Source organism: Salvia hispanica, chromosome 5 (genome assembly GCF_023119035.1).
Source record: "Salvia hispanica cultivar TCC Black 2014 chromosome 5, UniMelb_Shisp_WGS_1.0, whole genome shotgun sequence".
Taxonomy (NCBI): Eukaryota; Viridiplantae; Streptophyta; class Magnoliopsida; order Lamiales; family Lamiaceae; genus Salvia; species Salvia hispanica.
The window spans coordinates 23629880-23651047 of record NC_062969.1 but is presented as its reverse complement, the minus strand read 5'-3'; the positions used below and the strand labels follow the sequence as shown (position 1 = coordinate 23651047).

General features: G+C 34.0%; 1 protein-coding gene, 1 long non-coding RNA gene and 1 other non-coding gene across 3 annotated transcripts; 1 reads left to right on the top strand and 2 right to left on the bottom strand.

Annotated features, from left to right (window-relative positions):
* Window positions 1-793: 793 nt before the first annotated feature.
* Window positions 794-2110, bottom strand: LOC125189679 (protein ALP1-like). Its single transcript, XM_048086931.1, has 2 exons — window positions 1954-2110; window positions 794-1881 (listed from the first exon to the last, which is right to left on the bottom strand). The coding sequence occupies exons 1-2, from the start codon at window positions 2108-2110 to the stop codon at window positions 794-796; spliced, it is 1245 nt and encodes a 414-aa protein (XP_047942888.1).
* Window positions 2111-16554: 14444 nt separating this feature from the next.
* Window positions 16555-16628, top strand: TRNAI-UAU. Its single transcript has one exon. It is a non-coding gene; the product is annotated as a tRNA-Ile (tRNA).
* A 181-nt stretch (window positions 16629-16809) lies between these two features.
* LOC125186434 lies at window positions 16810-17661 on the bottom strand. Its single transcript, XR_007170446.1, has 2 exons — window positions 17578-17661; window positions 16810-17490 (listed from the first exon to the last, which is right to left on the bottom strand). It is a non-coding gene; the product is annotated as an uncharacterized LOC125186434 (long non-coding RNA).
* Window positions 17662-21168: the final 3507 nt, after the last annotated feature.

The following is a 21168-nucleotide window of genomic DNA, read 5'->3' as shown; positions in this document are numbered from 1 at the left end:
CCACTAGCATTTTATTATAAATCTGATATATAAAATGGGTCACATATTCCACTATTTTTTCTATACACTTTCTTTTATGTTTCTTAAAACCCTTGTGTAATTCAAATGGAATTTCTAATGGCGGATGGAGGGAGTATGTCTCTATGTGAAACATGAACGAAAGTTATCATTTCTCCAACTAAAATGAAAAATATAAACACTTTTATAGGTTTGTGTTAAAATGACACCGTGACACCGCTTATACAGCAATATTATAAACGCTACACAACAATATTACAAACACTATACAACAATCTATAGTGTGTCGGATATTGCTGTTCAAGAAAAATTGTTGTATAAAGACCAAAGATATTGCTGCCCGTCTTTTTTCAGTTTTTTTTTTTTTTTTTGCCACGTGGCAGCTTATTATTCGTCCACGTGTACAAATGATTGGCTAGAAATGGTGGTATGGTGTTATTTTAAGGGGTGGTGGCACCCTAACATCCACCACTTTTATATATAAAAAGTACTAAGAGCATGAATAACCCTGGCCCGGATTTGGGCCGCAAGTCCCCTCCACGTCATCATTCCCTCAAATTAGGGGTTCCAGGCCACAACTCATCTAACACCGCAGGCCACAACTCGGCCACAACTCAGGCCACAACTATTCATCTGCACTATTCACAACATATTTTAATCGTAAAATAGAATACATTGAACAATTAAAACCGAGAAAATTCATTGTTCAGTCGGAAAATAGAAAATTACAACATTGAAATTTAAAAATTCGAAAAAAAAAAATTTAAAACATAAGTCAATTGCGGTTCCAAATTTCTTCAATTAGATCCGCTTGGAGGCGTGTGTGTTGATCTTCTTGGCGCATCGCCGCTGAACGGGCCATGACATTGCGCACGTCGGGAGGAACACCTTGCACGGCCGGATCGGTGACAGTGTAGCTACTGCTGGCGCTGACGAGCGGATCGTCGCTCCAGTCAGTGGCGTTGTCTCCCTCGTCCTCAACGATCATGTTATGTATTATGATACATGCATACATGATGTCGGCGATTAGCGGACGGTGCCAACCACGGGCCGGTCCCTTCACTATAGCCCAACGTGATTGGAGAACTCCAAATGCGCGCTCCACATCTTTCCGAGCCGCCTCTTGCTTTTTGGCAAACAACTTCCTCCTATCCGTAGTCGGACATGTGATGGTCTTCACGAACACGGGCCATCTAGGGTAGATCCCGTCTGCCAGATAGTACCCCATAGTGTACCGACGGTGGTTGGCCGTGAACTCTACGGTAGGCGCTCGCCCGACACACAAGTCGTTGAACAATGGAGACCCGTTCAACACATTGAGGTCGTTGTTCGACCCAGCGACTCCAAAGTAGGCATGCCAGATCCACAACCGTTGGTCGGCAACGGCCTCCAACACAATCGTTGGATGCGAGCCCTTGTGCCCGCTAGTGAATGCTCCTCTCCAAGCCATTGGATAATTCTTCCACGGCCAGTGCATACAGTCGATGCTGCCCAGCATCCCCGGGAAGCCGTGCCTCTCCTCGTGCATTCGCACCAATCTGCGAACATCGTCGGACGTTGGCTTTCTCAAGTATGTGTCCTTGAATGCTTCGATCACTGCCCGACAGAATTTGGCTAGGCAAGCGCGTCCAGTATGCTCGCTCACATGGAGGTACTCATCAAACATATCTGCAGTTGTTCCGTAAGCGAGTTGGCGGAGGGCGGATGTGCATTTCTGTAAAGTCGATATACTTTGCCGCCCGACAGCATCGAAGGTTTGCATAAAGTACGCGTCACGAGCCACAACTGCGTTGACAACGCGCAAGAACACAATCCTCCGCATCCGGAACCGGCGACGGAACATCTGATCACTCCATCGAGGATCTGCAGAGAAATAATCCATGAAAAGCCGCAAACCAGCTTGTTCACGGTCTCAATGGATATACATCCGAGTACGCGGTACCCGGTCGTGTTGCTCGTTCCACGCTTGGATAGCAGCTTGATAGCGTTCCACATCGTTGTTGATTTCTTCTTGGATTGCGGGCATTGTCGTCTCTAACATTCGAGCCATTTGAGCTTCGATTGCTCGTTGGCCTTCACGCCGAGGATTCATTTTTCGAATTTTATGGTGAGTGAGAGGGAATGAAGTTGAAATGATTTGAAAATGGATGGAAGAGTGATATTTATATATTAATTTTCGAATTAAAAAAAAAAAAAAATCGGAGGGGACTTGCGGCCCGGCCCGAACGCAAATAACGCCGGGACGGGCCGCAACCGATGCGGCCCGGGCACGCATATCGCCGGCCTGGACGTGACGGAGGGAGAGGCCCCGGGACGCAACTGCGTCCTCGGGACCGGCCTGGGCCGAGCCGCATCGTCGTCCAACGCTAAACACGGGCCGGGACTCGCGAGTTGCGGCCCGGCCCAGTAGCGTTATTCATGCTCTTAAAGAAATTATTATATTTTCTTATTTTATTACGAATTTGATACATTATGTTGTTTCTACTTTATATTTTAACTTTTTTAATTTTAATTTGTGCTAAGTACTAGTATATTTCTATTTAAAGTTTATTTTATTAATGATTTAAATGTGTATTTTATTATTTATAAGAATATAGAATTTTTATATTAATAAATAAATAATAGTATAATTTTAATTAACAGTAGGAGTAACTCATTAGCTAAACCAAAATCCGAATATTTAAGGTTAGGATTATAAATATTTATCAACAAGCATACACCCGATTTATCTCGCACTCTATACATAATTAATTCAAAATTTAATGAATTGGTCCAATTGACATCCATACAATCACTTACTCTTATATCGAAAACTATATTCAATCACTTACTCTTATATCGAAAACTATATTCGAAAAAAGCCTAACAAATTGAATACGAATCAAGGTTGAAATTTCAACCACTTGTACAAATAAAATCGGAAGAAATAACGCAACCCTAGTGAAATAGGAATGTTATACATGAATAAACTTAAAAGCAAGTTACCAAAAATCATAATATTTGGTTAAATTTAGATCAATCGCATAATTTTGAAAATAGTTAATTGCATAATATTGATTTTTTCCTTAATTGTCTCGTGGATCTAGATTTAGGAAAGTCTAAACTTATAATATAATGTTATATACCAGTAAAATCAATGATTTTTGTAAGTAATATACTCCATCACTAAATAATAGTAAAGTTATTTCATTTTTTGCACTCGTTTTAGAATAATGATAATAAATAGTTAAAGTGAATACAGAGTAAAGTAAGAGAGATAGTAATTAATGCAGATAAGACTTTTATCTATTTTTTTTATTTTATTATTTCTCTACTTTAACTATTTAACATCATTTTTCTATAATAAGTGCTGAAAATAAAATGACTCTACTAAAAACGGGGCGTACAATTTGGAAGAAAATTTGATTTTGAGTCCACGTCATACACAATTCCTCTTATTGCAAATAAATAGTAGTACAATTTAGAAATATTGTTAAAATTATGATGTAACTGGCAATTTAAAAAGTTCCGAAATTTACCAGAATTTGTCAAAACTATATAATTTTTCCAATAAATTGTTCTTAAAATAATATCGTGTACTGGTGTGTAGAAGTTATACTAATTCGCATTTAGCCAATAAGAATGAATGAGTGTTTTAGTAGAAGTTTAGAAGATAGCAGCTTGCTGACAATAATGCAATATTTGTCTGTAATAAACAAGGTGTTTCTTTCGTATCCTCCATTGCCTAATGACTCGAAAATGACATGATAATATTCGTATTTATTTCATAATTAATACGGAGTACTAGTTTATATTGCAACACTGATAATATTCATTGAGTAAACATCATGTACAAAATATATGTACTACTACTATAAGGGGAGTGTTATATTGATAACTCAATGCTTAATTACTAACTACAATTCAATAATTGCCATTAGATATTCAAATTAAAGGCCTAAATCATCAACCACGAAATATCAATACGACCAACAAAAAACGTCAATAAAGCTATATGATTAATTCCAATAAAAATCAATAGGGGTATTAATGTCAAGTTAATTATAACTAACTTTTAAAAAAATCCCAAAACTTTAAATTCATATAACATATATCAAATTAATGATAATTTTATAAGGATTCCAACGATATACTACATGCATATGTTCCGACGTCAAAATTTGAAAAAAAATTGAATTTTTTTTTGAATTTTCGTATTTTTTACGAACAGATTTATGTCAATATACCTTACATAATATGTCAATATTATGCTTGTAAAATGTCAATACTGAAATTGAGTTGACATTATTATGTCTTCGTGTTGATGTATTTCATACACTGTATTGATATTGTATTTCTAAACCCTAAATTTGATAATTGCTATTATCTTTTTAATATTAAAAACTGAAAAACGAAATTATACATGGCAAATTGGAGACCACAAGATTTTTAAAATCTCATAGTCTTAAATTAGTTATAGTTAGCAACTAAGGGATGAGTTAGCAATTGATCACTCCCCATTGCTACAATATATTAGATATGATACAGGTATGACTGTATGATCAAATGATATTAAAATTGATAAGATATTATTGGTTATATTTTTAAAATAGAAAAGTATTAAAGTACACTACTTATAAATGCATATAACAAAATAAATACGTATGGAAAAGCATAATAACCCCTCTTATTAATATCAGAAAGAAAAAGAAAAAAAGGAGGTGCATTAATTGTTTCATTTCATAATTGACTATTTAAAGGTAAACAAGCTTTTGGCTTTAAGATATAAGTACTACTGTACTATATAACAATAATTGCATATTAACAAATATAAAAAATGAAAATATGCAACTTGAATAAACTTTAAGCGATGCATCATGGCATGACTTTGCCACTTTCCACGAACAAGTTGCATAAATGTTCCTCAAACATAGACACTAACACTCGATTAAAGTTTATAATCTTCACTTCATTGAGGTGTCATTGCAATAATTTTGAATTTTTTTGTAAGACCAATTAAGATTAGTCTTGAGTTGAGGATTACTTTTTGTTGAAAGTGACGATTATTTTTGTGAACCGCAAAGCTTGTTACATATTTTTCAAAACAATTATGAAAGTTTTTTGTTTTTGTACGATTTGGACTTATTTCAGATATTTAATGAATAGTTTCCAACACTTATATATATTTATTTTACATGGTTAAATAATAAAGGGAATATAGATCATAAAAAATGGAACATATTTTGTGGAAGCATAGATCGTCTATTTATGCTATAAATATCACAAAATAGACGATCAAATTTTAACATCATTTTTGAGTATTTATTGTGGTTTTAATTTGTAATTTTCTTTTTCTTTTTTCATGTCTTTCTCTTATATCATATAAATAATATATTTATAGTGGGTCTTATTTATCTTCAATAAAGAAATTAATTTTACAATTTTTAATGTTTTTTTATCACTTTACAATTATTTTTATATTTCTAATCATAATATTAAATATACATGACAAAAATACAAAAATAATAAAATAATAGTAATAGCATGGAAGAATCATAGAGAGGTTCATGAATGGTGCTCAATATATCGATCTTCTCACACATATAAGAGCATCCACAATGGCGGCTAGCGCACTGGCTAGCCGATTCATGTAGCTAGCCGGTCGGCTAGCCGAATCATTGGAATCGGTCAGCGCCTTTTCGTCGAGAAAATAGGCAAGGCAAGCACACGCCGATTTGCGAGCGCTGGCCGCCATTGCAGGATCGCGATCGGCGAGCGATCGGACAGCGCTATTTTTTATTTTTATTTTTTTGAAAAATTTTGAAACACTATATATACGTGATTTTAGTTTCATTTTCATTTGCACCACTTGTTTTAACGAGTTTTCTCTCTCTCTAAATTTCCGTACAAGAGCAATATCGAGCGATGAACAACAACAACGAGTTCGGTCCGGCGACGAGCGGATCTCGGACTCCCACGGTACCCGTGGGATGCTGGATGGGGGCAGATGGGCGGGATGGGCGGCCGAGATGGGCCAAGGGTACAACAACCCTTGGCAACAGTTGATGGGGTTGATGGCGGGCGCGCGCAGCAGGGATGCAGGGGGGGGATGCAGGGAGGGCAAGCGCCGGGGGGGGAGGTATGCCCAGATGCCGCAGCCCAGATGTATGCAGCCCGGGATGCAGGGGTCACCGGGGGGGGACACGGTCTATCGTCCCACTCTTGATTTTTTGACGGCTTCGTCTCACATGTCGACCCCAGTGGAGACGCAGTTCACTGGGGATGACCGTTTCTCATTACATGAGATGGGGATCGATATCGGGGAGGCGGACACTGCCGTTCCGGCGGGGGGAGTAGGGGGGTAGTCGGGTCGCGCCGAAGAAGAAGAAGAAGAAGAGCAAGGTGGTCGGCGAGTCGTCGCAGCCGGCCTGTTGACGACACCCCCACACCGAGGAAGTGGACGGAAGAGGAGTACGTCGCCCGGCCAAGGCGTGGTTGTCGATTTGCGACGATCCACTGGTTGCGAACAACCAGCGGATCGTCAACATGTGGGCTAAGATTATAGCGGCCTACAAGAGGTACTGCCCCGCACGGAAAGGACTACAACGGGGAGGAGTGCTTACGGAAGGGTGGGAACGCATCGGGGCCGCGGTCGGCCGATTTTCGGGTTGTACGCCAACGCCCTCCGCATGATGCGTAGTGGGCAGACCGAGGAGGACGGCCCGGAGGATAGCGGAGAGTCGGTTCCCCAAGCCGGGGGTTTATAAGGAGTTCACCTTCTGGAACTGCTATCTGGTGCTGAAGGACTCCGAGAAGTTCCGGGCGGGGGTCGACGCTGGGTGGCCGAAGAAGCAGAAGCTGAACTATTCCGGCAGCGACCCGCCCTCGCCCGGTTGGCCAAAAGCGAGCGCAACGGGCAGCGAGAGGATCCTCCCCCCTATCGCCCCAGGAGGTCTAGTCGACAGCCCCCGCCCATCCACCCGCGTACACCTTTTTCTCGCGTCAAAAAACGCCGGAGCAGATGTACACGGTCTTCTAAGATTGGAGGGCCGCCACTGACCCCACGTAGAAGAGGTTTCTTCACTCGATGCTCGAGAGCATGCGGGTCGATTTGGATGTCGCGAGGGCACATATGGGGGGCTCAGATGCCACCGATGTGGAGGTCCCGGGTGGCGGCGGCGAGGACGGCGGCGACGACGATGAGGAGTAGAGAGAGGCGGGGCTCGTGTGTGGAAGCCCGGTGTTTTTTTTTTTAATTATGTACTTTTTTATCTATGTACCTTTTTTTATTTAAATGAAATGAATGAATTTTCCCGTATATGTCTCGTAAATTTAATTCGTAATTTATCGTAAATTTAATTCCGTAAATGTAGTTGTTTTTGAATTATTTTTATTGCGGCTAGCCTGTGGCTGGTCTTAGGCTAGCCTATTTGATTAAAATGATGATGTGGCAGGTGGATTTTTAGTGCCGATGACATGGCAAGGAGAGAGAGTAGTTGGCCTATTGCCATTGTGGATGCTCTAATATCAAGTACGAGTCCACCGTGATACTTTAAAATTCTACTACTACTTATTTGTAAATAAATAAATAAAAAAAAAAAAAACTAGCAGGCTATTTTTATATGTACCAACAAAATTGCTTCAATCTTGCATTTTTAATCGATATGAAAAATTTAACATTAACTCAAATTATGAAAGTATTAAAAAGTCCTGAAACATTTCGATTTATCTATTAGACAGCCAACTAGTACAGTAGTACTATCTGTTTAATTAATCACATGAAACTATAAAAAGATTTAATGTATTTAAATAATCACATGAAATTATTAAAAAGTTTTAAAGGAGATATCTTCTCTTCCTTTTGCATTAGTGCTTTGAAGGAATCATTAATTGCGACGGAAATAAAAATGCCATTTTGGCATAATTATACTACCAGCATTTACAGCTAATCCCTCTTCCGATCTTCATGTTACCTATCATAGCACATGGAGTTAATATATACGTTCCCGATATAATCCAAATTTAATGGAAAAATAATAATAAGTGACGTGACATTCCCTCCGTCCTATGAAATATGACTCTTTCCATGGAGGAATGTAAAAGAGATAAATAATGTACTAGTAACAAAGTCATTTTCAATTTTAGTTCTAATAGGTTATATTGATTGAGACAAATTAAAAAGGAAAATGTGTCATCTTTAGTGGGACAGAGGGAATACTACTACAAAGCAAGATCATGGTTATTTACTATTGTAAACAATGAATTGTTATAAATTCTAAAATTTTGTTAAAATTTATTTTTATTCAACAAAAATGACAAATACTCCATCCGTCCACGAATGGGAGTCCCGGTTCATAATTACCATAAATGGTAAATAGATCCCACATTCCACTAACTCATTCCACTCACATGTCATTTAAAACAGATGTATACAAGTGAGACCCATATTCCACTAACTTTCTTTCACCCATTTTTCTTAACATGTCTTAAAACTTGTGTTAAATAGAAATGAGACTCTTATTCGTAGACGGGGAAAGTATTTTGTATTCGTTTTCTACGACTGTAAGGACTAAGGAGCGTGTCACTTGCCAAACGAAAGAAAAATCAATTCAAAAATAAATAAGAGACGTAACAAATACAGAGAGGGAGTAATGAATGAATAGTGACCGATGGATGTGGGTGTTTTTAATCTATAATAAAGGGACAATGTTGCAACAATATATCTGAACTTCTCAATCTATTATAAAACAATATTTTAACAACAAATCGAAGTTTAATTTAATAATTTAGGTTTCTATATTTGGTTTATGGGCACAACTAGTGCAATTGCTTCAGTCCATATTTACAAAATTCATAAATTTCTAATTCAATTGACATATACAGTAATAAATAGATTTATACTACCAAAATAAGGTTATATTAATAATTTGATGTATTAATATATATTAAATTAATAAATGTAGTATGTGGACAAGTTAAAAAGATTTATTAGCTGTTAACCTCATTTTTTATTTTTATATTTAAATTTTCTTTCTATTATTTTAAAAATTTGAATTAAAGTAGGCACTAATTATATTTATGGTTCTAAAAAGTTAAAAAATCATACACAAATCATAAATATATGACCACAATATTATGCACTTTCCATGTACTATATATGCATCCATATATTTTAATTAAATGCATAAATAAACTTATTTTTTTCAAATAAACTAGTTTTTGATTGTACAAAATTTGGTCACATAGATTTGTTGATTTAATAAATATATTAGAGTTAAATAAGTGTTAGTACACTATTAAGTGTTCTCTTTTTACACTACTAATTTAACTACATTAAAAAAATCAATCCCAAATTAACGACCTAAAATGAATAGCAAGTCACGAAGAGAGTCAAAAATTTGGAAACTAAAACTATACGAATTAAATATATGTGACCTAGCTTGTCCTGTTGTCCATAAGCATGTATCTATATCAGAGGGGCTGATACTACTAACAAATACCCATCAAAAGTACATACAGTATTATTTTCAAATATATGACCTAACTAATAAAGAATATAAATACTACTATTATGAGTACTACCTAGCTAATGGGACTTTAAGAATCACTTTATTTGTAATTATGTAGGAATATTATGTAGATATATCATAGTGGCTTTGGTTCACACTTCACAATCTTAAATAGGACCTCTAAATCCCACATTGTCCCCCTTAATAAGATACACCTCAATTATTAACTTAAATTATTAAGTCGAATCACTAAAGTTTAATATATTCAACTAATTGTTTCTCTAAAGCAGCATCAACAATTGCAATTCTAGAATATATTGCAGTTGTAATATACTACTACTACTACTACTGTTTTTGTATATTTTGTGTGTAAGATTGGTTTTTATTTTATTTTATTACTCATTATTACTACATTCGCATATCATCAAATAAAGTAGTAGTACTATAAATTAATTCCTAACCTATACACGCATTTATGAGAAATAATGAAATAAATTTTTTATTCTTTGATACATTTGGTAGGAAAAATAAAATAAAAAAATTCATCTATATTTAAAACTATGTGACCAATTAAACTCATCTATGTTTGAAACTGCAAACATAGATGAACATGCACTAAGAAATCAACAACAGTTTTTAGAGAATCCACAATGGTCAGACTAGTGTCCATCCTAGTGGGGTGACTCGTGGTTGTCACATCAACATTTATTAGTCCAATCATTCCTTTAGTAGTGGTTCCGTCCTAGTGAGGCGACGACTAGTATTATTTATTTTTCTTCATATATTATAAATACCAAAATTAAATATTAAATTAAAAAACAATCAAAACATAGATGGATGTAGCGTAAGATTTGACTTCTCTCAGGTTGCTTGTAGACCAACTTTTTGAAAGCTCTATACTTAAGTAGATTATGCCATAATAATTGTATTAGAACAATCCATTAAAATAACTAGTATTATACGTACAATTTATCCTCGTAAAACTAGACCATGGTATAATAGTATTAAAAATTTTCGTGTAGATTTCTACTGTACTGGACACATGCAACTGAGATTTCATTAAAATTCTTATAAAATAAAGTAAAATATTTAATTTAATGCATGGCATGTTAAAAAAAATTAAATTAGAAAGTTATATAAAATTTAATTTGAAAAGCAAAATTTTTGAAATATTTAAAGATTTTTTTTGAGATATTTAAAGATTGTTATTAGTCACAGTGCAACACTGTTGAAGGGTGGAAAAAGGGCAGTAGGGCGTGGTGATGTGTGGGGGAGGGAGCATCTAGTTGCCCCAGGCAGGGTGATTGGCGGTGTTGGACGGAGCGCGACGTCGCTGCTTGGGAGGGTTGATAGGGATGTGAATTTGTCCATCCTTAACTAAATAGTTAGGGGATTGATCCCTGTAAAGGGGGTATAAAGCAACCAACTTTAAATTCTTGGGTCAGTCATCTCACCCTTTGAGGTGCCTACAAATGACTACAAATCAGTGCGGGGAATAATTATTGGACCTGCCGATGGATACTCTTGGTAATTAGAGCATCCACAATGGGGCGCCCTATACTCCGCCACATCAACATTTTATCATCTGCTCAATCTATCTGCAATGGTGCGCCCTATAGTCCGCCCTATAGTTTGAACTGGTACTATTTTGTATTTATTTTTTATTTTTTATGTTTGCAGATATGTCAATTATTAGCAAAATAATTACTATAAATAACACTACAAATTAAAAGCAAACCCTATATTTACTTAATTAAAAAAAAGTAACAACGATAGGAAGAGTGGAGGAGTGGAAATAGAGATGAGGAAAAGAATGGATTGAAAGGTGTGAAATGATGTAAAAATGTGGTGATATATATAGAATAAATTTTTTAAAATGAAAATGTGTTGCATCGTCCGACCTATCCTCCGAACTCCTGCAATTGGGCGGAAGATAGGCCGGGGGATGCAAAAAATGATTAATCGTTCGCAAAGGACGCGTAGAGCGCTGAGGATTGGGGAGCATCCTTCGCCCCCGCAATGGCAGAGGATGCATCAACGAGCTATCCTCCGCTCCATTATGAATGCTCTTGCCAACAAATCTTTTTGATATTTTTATCCTCGATATCAAAGTTTTCGGACTAGTCTTATTGGGAACTTATTAAATTATTGAACAAGAAAGTTGTTTGTATTTTTATTCTTTCCATCCTTAACTTCTTAATGAAAAAAAAACAATGAAAGCGATTTAATAACACTTTATTAAGAACAATAAAAAAATATTTCGTCCCCTAAAAATAGAAACTTTAGAAATAATATGAGTTTTAATATAAAATAAATAAAATAAGAGAGATAGAAAGAAATACTTCCTCCGTCTCAACTAAATTGAGTCCTATTCCTTTTAGAGATGTCCAAGTACCTAAGGGTTTTTACTCAACTTAGTTAGGAAGGAGAAAGTATGTGTTAGTGGAAAATAGATCCTATCTTATTAGATAGAAAAAAATTTACTAAAATTGAAAGAATTTTTATTTTTTGGGAAACATAGTGATTAATATTTTAGCCACAATTTAACAATAAAATTATAGGTTTAAGACATTTATTGAAATAAGGAAACTAGCCTTTAAATAAAAAAGGAGTTCAAATGTATAAAAAATACTATTGACGAGCAATATTACTTCCTCTGACCGTCAATAAGAGTAATATTTTGTTATTTTAGTTCGTCTACGAATAAGAGTCTCAGTTCATTATTACTCCCTCTGTTTCACTATAGTTGAGTCATTTTACCATTTCGGAAAGTTTCTTTATAGTTGAGTCATTTCCTTATATGGTAACTTTTTTCTCTTTCTTACTTCACTCTCTATTACTTTATTCTCTCTGCTTTATTAACTTTATACTTTATTCTTTCTACATTTTACTCTCTCTTACTTTTTTATCTATTTATTTAACACACTCAATATTCATTTCCAAAACTCCGTGCCGAAAAGTTTTGCCTCAACTATGGCGAAACGGAGGAAGTACTATAAATGGTAAGAGGTCTCACATTCCACTAAATCATTCAACTCACTTATCATTTAAAATTACTCTTTCTGTGCAACTCAAGATGGTCACATTCTTGAGTGGCACAGAGTTTTCGGTGGAATAGTTGAGTGGGAAAAGTGATTGAATATTTTAATGAGATAAGAGGAGCAATGGATTTAATTCCAAATATAGAAAGTGGACATTTTGAATGGGACAAATTAAAATGGTAATATGGACATCTTGAATGAATGAAGGGTATAATATATATAAATGAGACTCATATTTCACTAACTTTCTTCCACATATTTTTTTAACATTTTTTTAAACTCGTGCCGGATAAAATTGAGATTCTTATTTGCAGACGAGGGTGTATTAATTAGTTTAATCCAAAAATGGGGAGTAGCATAGATTTCCGAGTAGCGTTAAAAGAGGGCGAAGATAACGACAAAAGGAGAAGTCACCGTTTGTCGCGTTTGATAATTGGAGCAGTAGTGTAAAAAGCCAGCTGGCGCGAGCAGAGCGCTAGATCCAAAAGCCCCACAAGAGAGACCCCACTTCACGTGCCATGACGCCCCCATTCCAGTGGTGTGGCCACGTGGCGCTAATCGACACGTGTTGGATTATCTTGGAGAGCGGAAATTGGGACCTGTACCAGGTGAATTGCATTTCGACGTCGCGACAAAGTTAAAACCCTCTCGTAATAAGACAAAATATTGTTTTCCTATAATACCCCCACTTGTCTGACAAGTTTTCATACTATTACAAATATCTTCATTTAATATTTACGCATATGGAGTATATGTTGATTACCGAAGATTGCAACTGATTGACCTCTTCGTCTCACTCGACCTATCCACACTCTTAGTTAGCACGAAATTTAAGTAGAGAAAAAATATACTTTAATTGAGTATTTTAATAAAAAAAGAGATATGAATTTATTTTAAACTATAAAAATAATATCTTAAATTAGGCAAACTAAAAAGGAAATGGGATGGAGGAAGTACTATTAGTATAATCAAAGAAAAATATGAAAGCGAAACGTTTTTAATTCGTCTTTCAATTATTCTTCCACATTTTTTATTTTGTTAAACATATTAAAATTACAATCAAATGGTTAAAATGCCCTCTAACTTTGTGGGAGTATATATTTGCTCCCATTACAGAAATGAATTTTATGAATTTTTATTCATAAAATATTATAGTTTTATATTTGTTTATTGTCTCATTTATTTGAGAGTAATGTTTGTGTGTGTTGGTGTAAAGATAAAATGGTAGCAGTAGAAAACATATCTTGAAATATTGTTGAACAAATTTACATCTTATTTCAAGTGAAATAAGGTATATTCCCTCCGTCCCTGAAAAATATGAAATATTTATTTTTAATTCATTCTTGAAAAATATAAACTTTCTAATTTTAGAAACTTCTTTCTTTCTAATAAGGTGGGACTCATTTTTCATTTTACATTTTTTTTCTATTTCACTTTGTTGGGACGGACATAAAAGGAACACGCCTCAACTTTTTGGGGACAAAGAGAGTATTAAAATTCGTGTCAAACTAAACGTTCATATTCTTTGAAGACAGAGGGAGTAGTGCTTTGCAGTTTCTTTTTCTGCCTTAATGTTCAAGGAAGCAATTCTACTAAACAAGGAAAACCAACATTTTTGTCCCCAAATGTGGATCATGTTGAACATATTCCCCGATGTGGGGGAACTTGGCTACTTAGTGTAATTTTTATTCAAAGATATACTTTAAATATATATTCTAAAATCCGTACAGCAGTTTATTAAAATTGACAGCGCACATTTTGCGTCTAGCTTTAATTTTATTATGTTTTGTTTTTAATAATTACTACTAGTAGTTTAATGGAGTGGTAAAAATAGTTAGTAGGAATTTTTTATTACAAAAAATATGTATTATTGGTGGGGACACACACAGGTTTTAAGAAAAAAATACTGCTCATGTTGCAAGTTTGTGACATAAAAGCATTCACAAGGTAAGTTTCCAACTTCGGTGCATCTTTTATCAATAGGTCATATTAAGTTGATTTAGGTAGTGTTCTGTTTGTTAGATAAAATAGTATTAGAATATAATTTAGGATTGAGTTGTGAGATTATTTTAATTATATGGGATTAATTATAACTAATTATTATGATTATTTATTTATGATTAAGTTTTGGGATTGAATCTCATAAACCAAACACACTATATATTTAATCTCGAAATACAATCTTACAAACCGAACACCCCTTAGTATACTATTTATTTACTCCACGACAATATAATACTAGTAATTTGTAGTAGTAAAAAATACAAACGAGTCTTAGAAAAGAAAATGGGCATCTGGAGTCTTCGGCTCTCTTTACCACAATGGCAGTAAGCCCTCAAACGGAATATATATACTGATGCTCAATATTTTGGAAAAGTGTAAATTTTTGTTAAACGCGAGATACATGTAGAGTTCAAAAATAGGGTGCGAGGTCATATCTCTAAGCGAAGGTGCATATCATGGGGAAGGGGAGTGATCAATTGCTAACTCATCACTTAATTGCTAACTACAACTAATTTAGGTCATAGGATTTTAGCAAACGTGTGGTCTACAATTTGTCATGTGTAATTTTTGTTTTTATTAATAAAATAAAAAAAGATTAAAAAAAACGTCAAATTAGGGTTTTAGATGAAAATGTCAATATAGTGTTTCGGAAATATCAACACAATGCTTTGAGAATGTCAACACGATGCTTTAAGAATGTTAACCCATTGCTTATATTGACATTCTACATGTATTATATTGACATATTTTATATAGTATGTTGACATTTCTGCTTTACGAAAAAATTGAAAAAATTTTGAATTTTTTTTCAAATTTTGACGTCGGAACATATGCATGTATGATATAGTTAGAATCCTTATAAAATTATCTTTAATTTGATATATGTTATATGAATTTAACGTTTTGGGATTTCTTTTAAACGTTAGTTATAACTAAACATGTAGTTAATTGACATTAATACCCCTATTGATATTTTATGGAATTAATCCTATGGCTTTATTGACGTTTTTTTTGATCGTATTGACATTTCGTGGTTGATGATCTAGGCCCTTAATTTGAATATCTAATGGCTATTATTTAGTTGTAGTTAGCAATTAGGTATCGAGTTAGCAATATAACACTTATATTTTTAGTTTGGTGTTTAAATTAAATATAAATTTAAAATTTTGATATTATCCAAACACTGGAAAGTAAAGTTATTAGGAATCATATTCCCGGGAATCATTTTCCCAGGAATCATTTTCCTTGCCAACTTTACTTTCCCGCCAATCAAACATGAATACGTTCTCTATCTAAGATGTAAACATTTGTTAATCCATTTTACGCCTATTGGGTTGGCGGTGAAAACACCATTTTTGTAACTGCATCAATTTAGATCACAGGACAGAAAACTGTTCTCAATTTCTAACTGCATCAATTTTGTAATTTTGGGGAAACATCATTGTTTTCTTCTCCTATTTCTTAACTGCGTCAATTTTGTAATTTCATAGGAGTAATTGTTTTCATCGAATAATGCAATTGTTAGAGGTGATGCCTGAGTTAATCTACTTGTAGTATATCTATGAACATTCATGATTCTGCTAATGCTCAATCTAATGTTTATACATTATTTTACAATCTTGTATATTTTTTTCAATTTAAAAGATTATTTGAATGAATGAAAATAATTTAAGAATCCTGACATGTTTTCAGACAAATGAATCCTATTCTTAGTAATAGGAATAACATCATATTTGGTGTTACTGCAAAAGTTTTGTGAGATAAAATCCCATAAATGATGTAAATCTTAAATTTGATGTAAATGGTTGGAGTGAAATTATTTTTTAGTGTGATATTATATATACTCAAAAATGAGTTTGAATTTGGGGTAAATAATTGAAGATGACCTTAGTAGACTTAATCTCGTCGTTTGACTCGTATAATCAAAAATCGAATTTAAACTGCAGCAGAACATCACGTATTTTTATAGGCAAAATTAGTATGCATAACGCATAAATATCAATGGTCCCGTAGCTCAGTTGGTTAGAGCGTTGGTCTTATGAGCCGAAGGTCGCGGGTTCGAGCCCCGCTGGGACCAGATTTCACATTCTAACCAATATTTTTAATTTTTAATTAATTCCATTCCGAACTTTTGTAAGCTCCGTATGACCGTATGTTTGGGTATATATAGTAGGACTAAATTAAATGCCAAACTAATTAAATATGCTATATTTTCTTTCTTTTTGCAAACTTTAGCTATTGTAAATGTAAATGTAGACTTAAACAGAAAAATATGGTGACTGAAAGTTCAAGAACAATATCCTTATACATATGAGCACTGCTGCTAAGAAACAACATAGGAGTTGTTTATACCGATCCAAGTCTTAACAAAAGCAAGAACACGACATTATGATTGGAAAAGAGCATCTAATACATTTGGTGATACATCTACTGTATAGAGTACAACAATAAAATGATCATCCTTCATTACATACATCCATGTAATCAGGCGGCACCCGCATCATGCGCTTCCCTGCCTGCCATATCTTCTTTTGGGTTCTTGTCTCTATAACACGAGGCCACAAACACGAACAGCACCATATTCAGCAAACTCAAACCCGCCAGCAACCAGTAGTACCGGTCCAGACGACTCTGGTTCTAGCTATGTTGAATCCAGTTTGACTTGCCTCCTCTCTCAATTATCTTCCCCACAACAAACTCAACTGCACATGTATCCCAAACCGGTTTCGACGTATTTTTGCACTGATACGGACGACTGATCGTTTTGTAGTATGCACTCACACTCTTATCCAAAAAGGATTCAATCCCTCCTAATAAAACAAACTGGAAAACCAGGCAATACATACTCATCTTCATCTGGTTTAACATCACAATGTTAAGCCTCTTTCTCTCCACCAAAGCTGCACTTACACAGCACAAGATCGAACACATCATCCCCGCTGCTATCCCAAAGGAGGACTAATTAAATAGTAGGAGTACTTGATTAATATTCACTTCATAGATCGATAAGATCAAAGGGATCTTACCACTAATTCTGACGAAGCTCTTCTTCTTCTCTGGATCCACCATTGATTCAACACATACACTTCTCACCTCACTTACTAAAAAAGGAAATACAGTAACAGAAGACCTCACTTTTTCAAGAGAGATAGTTGACTTAATAATAATGGCACGCCAACCAACAGCTGTAATTCAGTAATTGAGAGTAAATTGTACTCCTGAATATGGACTACATCGTCATATTTTTCATGTCGATTTTTCTGTATTAATCTTCATACAATAATAGTTGTCAAATCAATATCAATTCATTTATAGATCATTAGCAGTAAAACATATCGACAGTAATTCATTAAATCAGTAATGTATTACTCCATAGTACTCTAGTACTTAGCCTTTTGCCTTGTTAATTACTATCTCCGTCCCCCAAAATTTGTTCCACTTTTACCTGACACGGGTTTTAAGAAATGTAATGGAAAGTGAGTTGAAAAAGTTAGTGGATTATGAGTCCTACTTTTATATATTAGTTTTATAATAAAATGTGAGTAAGAATGAGTTAGTGAAATATGAGGTCCACTACCAAAAATGGTGGTAAAAATGAAATGGGACAAATTTTGGGGAACAAACGAAAATGGAAAAATGAGATAAATTTTCAGGGACGGAGATAATATATATAATCTTGATCATTTCATCAGGAAATAAGTTGAGCTATCTAAAGAAGTAGAGTCTAGAGAAACAGTCCAGGAATAAGTGTACACCATATAGTATTTAAAACTAATTATAGGTTTTGTTATTGTAAAATAATTAATATTATTAAACATTGATTTATAGGAATAATTTTGGGAAATTTAACAACAATGTTAATAGATTTAAAAAATTATAGCTGCCTATAGATTTTAGGCCTAGATATTTCCATGCATTCTGTATATGTGTATGTTTTATGTATATTTCTAATTCACACGTTGCGAGCTGTTGGATCCTTCATAAAGAAGCATGTTTTATTTAGTAGAACTCTCTTAGATCATTTTTGTTTTTGTGGTTTGTTACCAGTTTATAATTTATTTCAGCAAATATCATTCGCAATGTAGAAATAACCTTACGAAATTAAATTCATAGTCTTTCTTTATGAACAAAATATGTTATTTCCATAATTTTCAAAAATTCATTCCATTGGATACATGTTTAGAGGCTAGAGCATTCTGCATCTCCCCGGAACCTCACGGCCGCCCGACTACCCACCCCCTCGCAGCTGAATTGCCGGCCGCTGGTAGTCCTCAATTGCAGCCACCGCCGCGCAGCTTCTTTTTTCTTTTTCTTTTTTATCTATTTCATCATTTTAAACACTTCAATTCCATCTATAAATACATCCATTTCTATCATTTTCACACCCAAATTTATACACTCATTTTTTTATTTTCGCAATGAATGTAGCTTTCAATTAACTTTCAATTATTTAAATTACTAAAACCATGCAAAGAATGAGAAGTGAAATTGGGGCAGATTGTATCGCTGAGTGTTGGGCTGAAATGAAAAAAGCTAACATGACAGTTTAAAAAATAAGGTTGAGGTTGGGTTTTTGGGGCACGTGAATGCTTCAACAATATTGTAGATATGTTGACTAATTAGAGTCCTCAATTTACGATTCATAGACTTTATTCGGAAAAATAAGAAAAAGTACTACTTTGATTTACTTTTGTTTTCAGTATTCTTTCAAAGAAAACACACGTTTGTGCCACTCTAATTACTCACCAAAGTTGCTCACAAATATAATGCAGTATATCAGCTCTCTCTCTACAAATGCATACTGTATAATACTCCATATATAAGTATAAATGGTTCATAATTTTAATAGTATAACATAAAAATAACAAAAATATGAACAATTTATCCTACCGTGTTTTTGCTAACTTATAAATAGTGGTAGATATATGAATGTATCAATTAGGTGAAATAAATCACTCAGAACAATGGGAAAATTTTATGATGTGATTTTACTTATTTGCTAAGGAAAAAAACTAGTTGACCTCTGTTACATCTCTCACTATTCTTGAAAATAATTGGTGAGGTCTATGCTTTTTTCTATTTGATCTTTATGAACAATAACTCCACCATTATTTGATTATTATAATTATTTCCATACTAAATTTGCTTATATTTTCTTTATTTTTCTTTTCAGTGTGGAATTTGAATTAACTTAAGTTTCTCATGTTGACATGGTAGCAACTAATGAATCTATAAATTCTCTTCAAGTGACACAAAATTTATCATCTATGTATGTAGATATCAAACTGCAATGTGAAAATTTGTATGCAGCCACCCATCTCTTATTTAGAAACAAAATCCAGCAATTGATATAATTATATTATAACGATCCAAATTCAAGATTCGATAAAAGCAATGGAACATTTACAAATATCTCAAACTAATGCCAGATAATTCATACGCAGCCCACCTTCTCTACTTTTGAAACAAAATGTAATAATTCATGCGTCTATCCAAGGCCTGTCTCATTTCTGTTTAACATGATTATTCAAAGGACTAAACATTAGGAGTATTTCTTTTTTCGATTTAAAAGATTAAGATTGTAGTGTAAACGTGTGTGTGACTAACATGATACAAAAGGAAACATATTAATTAAGTCTAATTGGGGAAGTCAAATGAAATGGTGATTAATTATGCATAAATCAAATTTTTAATTATCATTTACACCTGACATATCCCATCCTAAGACCTCTTACTTTCATTTTTGTTTCGAAAGCCTTATGCTGTACAATTTTTTTTTCTTTTGGTATATCATACTGTACAATTTATACTACATTCATATTTTCTACCTCTCCGTCCTTAATAATTTGTCACAATTTTACTCTGTACAAATTTTAAAAAATATAATAAAAAATGAATTAAAAAAAGTTAGTGGCATGTAAGTCCTATTTTTATACTCCTATATTAGATTTATAATAAAATATGAGTGAGAATGAGTAGTGGAACGTGTGGTCCATTACCAAAAATGATAAAAGTAAAAGATGACAGATTTTAAGAAAATGACGAAAATGGAAATAGATGACATATTTTCAAGAACGGAGGAGGGTGTATCATAGAGTTCACTTTCTTCCTAATGACAGTTAATTATGTGATTCACTTTCTTGATTTTGCTAAATGACATACTAATATTTATTACTCCCTTTGTTCTGGCTAAGATGACACATTGCTTAGCCGGCACGAGATTTTATGAGTTATTGGTTAAAGTGTTTAATTGGAGAGAGAAGGTGGATGTAAGTATTAAAGTAGAGAGATAAAAAAAGATGAATATTTAATAGGTGTTAGAAAAAGTGATTGAGTGTATTGGAGAGATAAAGTTACCAAAAAAGAAAATGTGTCGTCTTAGTTGGGACAAACTAAAAAGGAAAACGTGTCATCTTAAGCGGGACGGAGGGAGTACTAATATAAAGATTTTTCATTATGTTTTGTCATTTCAAAGTTGTATACATTCTTTACTTAAATAGAGAGAAAAACTAATGAACAATTTTAAAATGTACTTACCATTTATCTCATTTTAAAAATTAATTTGGGGATTAAACTTTTTTTATCAACAAGCAAACAGTAAAAAGAATTTGTGCTTA

Coding starts and splice junctions, on each gene's coding strand:
- LOC125189679 (XM_048086931.1), bottom strand. CDS start 2,110: ATGAATCCTCGGCGTGAAGGCCAACGAGCAATCGAAGCTCAAATGGCT. Junction 1,882..1,953: donor GCAACACGACCGGGTACCGC/GTACTCGGATGT, acceptor ATTTCTCTGCAG/ATCCTCGATGGAGTGATCAG.